Source organism: Acinonyx jubatus, chromosome B3 (assembly GCF_027475565.1).
Source record: "Acinonyx jubatus isolate Ajub_Pintada_27869175 chromosome B3, VMU_Ajub_asm_v1.0, whole genome shotgun sequence".
NCBI classification, from domain to species: Eukaryota; Metazoa; Chordata; class Mammalia; order Carnivora; family Felidae; genus Acinonyx; species Acinonyx jubatus.
The window spans coordinates 118,536,189-118,542,188 of record NC_069386.1 but is presented as its reverse complement, the minus strand read 5'-3'; the positions used below and the strand labels follow the sequence as shown (position 1 = coordinate 118,542,188).

At 41.9% G+C, this 6,000-nt stretch overlaps 1 protein-coding gene across 3 annotated transcripts in view; it reads right to left on the bottom strand.

Annotated features, from left to right (window-relative positions):
• Window positions 1-1,337: 1,337 nt before the first annotated feature.
• The window catches only part of TTLL5 (tubulin tyrosine ligase like 5), a 282,100-nt gene continuing 277,437 nt past the window's right edge, over window positions 1,338-6,000 (bottom strand). For all 3 annotated transcript variants that reach the window (XM_053224746.1, XM_053224745.1, XM_027066203.2), the window contains one exon: window positions 1,338-1,996. In XM_053224746.1, coding sequence (XP_053080721.1) covers window positions 1,981-1,996 — 16 coding nt within the window. In that variant the 3' untranslated portion in view covers window positions 1,338-1,980. The remainder of the gene's footprint in view (window positions 1,997-6,000) is intronic.

Below are 6,000 nucleotides of genomic sequence, written 5' to 3'. Positions count from 1 at the left end.
ATGTTCTTTTTATATTAGAGCTCTATTCTTATCTTTACCAGCAGATACAAATATGGACGGGGGTCTGAAGTCCAGTCTCTGCATTCCACATGCCACTTATAGGCACTGCAGAAACTTGAACCATTGTCTGTCTGTCTTAAAAAAAAAACACACACACGCTTGTTTTGGGGGAAGGGAGGTAGGGACACGTGGAAATGACACGGTTGTTGGAGGTGGGGGTGGGGGGGAGCAGATCGTATGATCTGTTTTGTTTATTACCAAGACTTGGACTTGCCACGAGAAGTCCAGTACAGGAGAGATGACGTGAAAAGTACTTGGTTAAGTGAAGGAGAGATCTGGAGTCCGGTCTCACACCGGATAAGCAAGTGGTGAGTGCAGTAAGAAATCAGGTTGAGGACTCAATTCTGACGGTTACCTAGGGCAATTCCAAGCGGTCTAGTAGGTCTCAAAGGTTTTTTGTTTTTTGGTTTTTAAACTGGGCTCATACCCTCTTATCCTCTCCCACAAGATCCATATGCTGAGTCTCCCCAAACATCTCATTTCCTGGTTCTACACATCACTTAGGGAATCATGAAGGAACTTCGATTTGTCTCCCGTTAACCAATTCACAACCAAATTAGCAAACGGTTAAGATGGACCTCAAGCTACTAACCAGAAATCCCATGAATACGTTCTCTCTTCTCCCGCAAAGTGACGGTCTTCATCCCTCACACGCAAACAAGACGCTTCAATGTGCTCAAACCTGTTTTCGTTCGCTAAGAAGTCAATAAAGTCCCTTTTCTCTCTTCCTTGTTGGGTGTCATTCTTCCTTTGGGGTTTCCATGCTGAGTCTACAGCACCCTGTTGTAGAAACCCCAGACTCTGGATCCTCACCCAGTACTCCCCAGGGCAGCTAAGTCAGTCCTTCGGTGGGCTCTGTAGCCCACCTTTCAACCTCTTCTTCCACAGAAGCCAGAGAGAGGGACGGGGAAAGGTGAGGGGGCAAGGGAGCAGAGGTCAAGTGGAAAGCCATCAGGGGCTGTGCGGCCTCCTTCTGACGAACTGTTTACGGGTGCAGATCCACTGGCCCCTAGAGGACCTGTCTGCTGCGGGCTGACAACGGACACATTTGCACATACGAGCTTCCCAGGTACAGGAGCTGCCCGCGGGGAGCGGCCTGGGCCCGCCATCTGCTGAAACCAAATGGAAGAATAAAACCTCTCTTTCCGAGTTCGCATTTCTAAAACAGAGTTTCAAAACTTGCCCGGCAAGGACATAAAACACCAAGTTGGCCCCATCTCAGGCTCGTGTGTGAGTACCGATTGTTGGGGGAAATTAGTAAATGGAAAAAAAGAAAATAAAAATAGAATTACTTTATTAATTTTAGAAATCAGTAATTCCAAAGGGTGCCCTTACCATGGCTCATGTGGTCAGCAGCACACCGACTTTTCTCCGCTCTCTGGGAAACTTGTGATGTATGCCTCCCCCTTCCCCCAAACCCTCAGAAAAGGGAAGAACAACTTTGGTAGATACTGTTGTTGGGGTTTTAGGCTTGTAGGAAGTAAAGCTTAATACTGCAATCTGGAAAAGAAGAGGAAGCAAAATGCAAATAGCCAAAGAGCCTCTTTTATATCGTCTCTGTGTGGTAGCAGGAGAGGGACAGAGAAGACCTAAGCAGGTTGGGGGAGGAGGTAAAAGGGGTGAAAGATACATGTGTGCTCTGATGGGGTACATAACGTATCAGTGGAACGTCCCCACTGCCAAGTTCAATCAAAACCCAGCCGATGTGTTTTCCTGTTGTCTCAGTAAAAGTCTGGAGTGGCTGAATGGCAACAATCTACTGCCACCGCCACTTGAAGGCTCTGGGGACTGAGGCAGCAAAAAAAAAAAAAAAAAAAAAAAAAAAAAAATACCATGGACCCCTTGCAGCGCCTCCGACACACCCATGGCAGTAGCGGGACAGCAAATAGGTTCTTCCTCAGTGCGGTTGTGGCTCATCTTTTAATGTGAGCAGGATCTGAAACAAAGAACCAACCGCTAAGTGACCTAAATGAGGACACGGGGTTTCATTTCCTTACAATAACGTCTGGTTTAGTCAGCATTACGGAAGACTAAGGAAGTTGTGGCCAAATAAATGAAGTTCACCTTGAACTTGAAGACCTGTCATTTTAACCACTTCTGTTGGAAACCTTTCTAACACACTCCGGTTCTGCTGCTGCTTTTTTTGTGTGCTGCTTAGTTTCTTCCCCCTTCTCCCCCACCCCCCCCCACCCCGTAAGAACATTTTATCCCTTTTGCTTCTTAAACAGAAGATGCTAAAATATGTGAATCCTTGCTAGAAGTGTAGGGCCAGCACAATTCGCATTCAGTATCGAACTGCATGGAAACACTGCTCTAAGCACACCTCTGAGCGTGTCTAAAACTCTGCCGAACAGCAGGTTGTCAGAATACACTCTGCCTTGTACCCCTGTCCTTATCCCCCATATACGCACCTACATCCCGTCACCTGGTTTAAGACAAAGACATTACCATTACCCCGAGTCCCCTGTGAGGCCCTCCCATTGCCTGCCCATTTCCACTCTCCTCAATTTTGTGTTTATCCTTCCCCTGTTTGTTTTTTAAAAACAGGCTTATTCACCACATATACGCATATCCCTAAATATAGGTCGTTTCGTTTTATGTGGTTTTCAATTTCCCAGTGCTGCTATAACTATTATTACATGTGATCTCAGCACACAGCTGGGAGAATTTCTTCAGTTATATACTTAGGAGCGTAACCGCTGGGTCATCGACACTTGCCTCTTCAACTCTCTAAAAAACGAAGCCGTATTACATTCCAGAGCAGTTGCGCCAGTTCACCCCCTACCCCCACAGCCCTGGATGGGCTTCCCCTGCTTCTCTGCCTCACCTACCGGTGGAGGAGGGGTGTTGCCTGAGTTTAAAATATTTGCCAGTCAAGTGCCCTACTGTGGTTCTAATTAGCATTTTCCCCAATTAGCAATGAGGTTGAGGGACGCCTGCGTGGCTCAGTCAGGTTAAGCCTCTGTTGGTTTCTGCTCAGGTCAAGATCTCTCCAGACTTGTGAGATGGAGACCCTCCCCGATGGGCATTCTCTTTCTCTCAAAATAAATAAGCTTAAAAAAAAAAAAAAAAAAAAAAAAAGGAATGAAGTTGAGCCTCTTTTCAAGTATCTATGGCACATACATGTTTTTTCTTCTGTGAAATGTCTGGACATGGCTTTTGCTTATTTTCTTACTGAGTTTACTGTTTATTGATTTAAAAAAAAAACAGCTTCAATGAGCTATAAGCCACATACCACACAATTCACCCATTTAATGTGTATAATCCGGTGGCTTTAGTATATTCAGAGTTGTGCATCTCCCACCACAATCACTTCCAGAACATTTTCATTGAAAGAAGGTGAAACCCCCATGCCTCTTAGCCATCACTCTCACACATCTCATCCTCCAGCCCCAGGCAACCACTAATCTTTCCAGTCTCTATAGATCTGCCGATTTGTGACATTTCATATGAGTGGAATCACACAATATGTGGTCTTTTGTGTCTGGCTCCTTTCACTTAGCGTGATGTTTTCAAGGATCATCATGTTGTAGCATGTAGCAGTACTCTATTCCTTTTTCTTTTTTAAGTTTATTTATTTATTTTGAGAGAAAGCGAGAGAGTGAGTGGGGGAGGGGCAGAGAGAGAAGGAGAGAAAGAATCCCAAGCAGGCTCTGCACTGTCAGCAGAGCTCGATGAGGGGCTTGAACTCATGAGATGTGAGATCATGACCTGAGCTGAAGTCGAACGCTTAACCGACTGAGCCACCCAGGCATCCCAAGATGGATGGTTTGTTTAAAAAAATTTTTTTGTTAAATAAAAAAATGTTAGATATACACACAAAATAGCATAGTGTAAGACACCTCCATGTTCCATGTTCCCAGCATCTCACTTTGATAATTATCAACATTCTACCATTCTTTTTCTCTCTCCCTCCCCCGGTTTCCTCCCCCTGGAGTACTTCAAAGCAAACCCAAGGTAACACATCATTTCACCTATAAAAACTTCACAATGTATCTCTAATGATATTAAGGGCTTAAAAAAAAAGAACTACAAAATAAAACAAAAAACCTACAATATCTTTATGGTGTCTTAGAAGTTCTCAATTTGAACAAAGTCAAATTTATCAATCTCCATCTTCACAGTCTGCACTTTTTGGGGCTAATGTAAGAAATCTTTTCCTTACCCCATGGTCATAATGGTATCCTCCTATGATGCTTTATATAAGATGGGACACTTTTTTTTTTTTTTTGCCTGTCATTTTTAAGTCTTTAATCCAACCTAAGATTATCTACAGTGTGAAGCACAGATCTAATTTCATTTTCCCCACACAACAACTAACTATTCTAGTTATTATTGATGGAAAAGTCCATCCTTACCTTCTTTAATGGCAACACCTCTCGGTTATAAACTGTTTTCACATAGGAGACCAGTTTTAGGTTTTCTCTATTCTGTGCCAACACCATGCTCTCTTTTTTTATTAAAAAAATTTTTTTTAATATAATCTCTGCCAACGTGGGTCTTGAACTCTCGGCCCCTAGATCAAGAGTCACACGTTCCACCGACTGAGCCAGCCAGGTGCCCCTACCCCATGCTCTCTTAATTATTTCAGTTTGGTAATAATTCTTGGTGTCTAGTAAGACAAGTGACACATGGCCTCTATCTCTCACTCTCATTCTTTTTTTTTTTTTAACGTGTATGTATGTATGTATGTATGTATGTATGTATGTATGTATGTAGAGAGAAATGTGTGCACCAGCTGGGGGAGGGGCAGAGAGAGAGGGAGAGAGAGAATTTCAAGCAGACTCCATGATGTCAATGCAGAGTCCGACGTGGGGCCTGATACCGCAAACTGTGAGATATGTTTCAAGAGTCAGATGCTCAACTGAATGAGCCACCCAGATGCCCCTCACCCTCATTCTTTAGTAGTACGAGGGTTATTCTTGGCCCTTTTCCCTTCCATGTAAACTTTAGAATCAGCTTGTCAAATTAAAAAAACAACAACTAACTAATGCCCTCTTGAATCTATCGATCAATTCTGGGACGAACCGACATCTTTACCAAACTGACTTTTAATCTTGGAACATGTACATCTCTCCATTATTTTGGTTTTTAAAGTGATTTTCACTATGTTTTTATAATTTTTAAAATAATAGGTGTCATATTTTTTGTTAAGATTTTTCCCTAGGTACATTATACGTCTTTGTGATTATACTTTTGATACAGAGGGTATCTTTTCCTATAATCACACACTCTATTGCTGATGTACAGAAAGATCATTAAATTCTCTTATAAAGGTAATAATTTATTTGAATACTCTTTTTGGGTATCTGATGAGACAAATATATTATCTGAGAATATGGACAGATGTGCATCTTCCTTTCTGATTCCCGTGTCATTTCCTTTCCTTATTTTACTTTACTGACTAGGACTTCCAGTACAACACTCAGGAGAAGGGATGGGCTTCCCTTGTCTTGCTTCTCATCTTAAAGGGAATCTTTAAAAGTTTTCCAATGAATAGTATGATGGCTATTGCTGTCTATTTGTAGAGATACTTCATAATGAGGCTCCCTTCTATTCTTAGTGACCTGGGAATTTTTTTTTTAAGTGATGAATATGCTGAATTTTATCAACTGCTTATTCTGTATCCATTGAGAGGAGCATATGATTCTTTTCCCTTTAATCTGTGACTGTAGTAACTACATTAGTCAATTTTTAAACGTTAAATAATCCTTGAATCTCTGGAATAAACCTAACTTGATCATGATTTTTTTTTTTTACATTGCTGGACTCAGTTTGCTAATGTTTTATTCGTAATTTTTTCACATTTATATCCACAATTAAGAAGATGTTGTGATTTTAGAATTTTTATGGGAGGGCTGTCCTGGTTAGGTTTTGCTATTAAGATAGTAAGAGCTGAGAAGTGTTCCCTGTTTTCCTCTATTCTGGAATAGTTTGTAG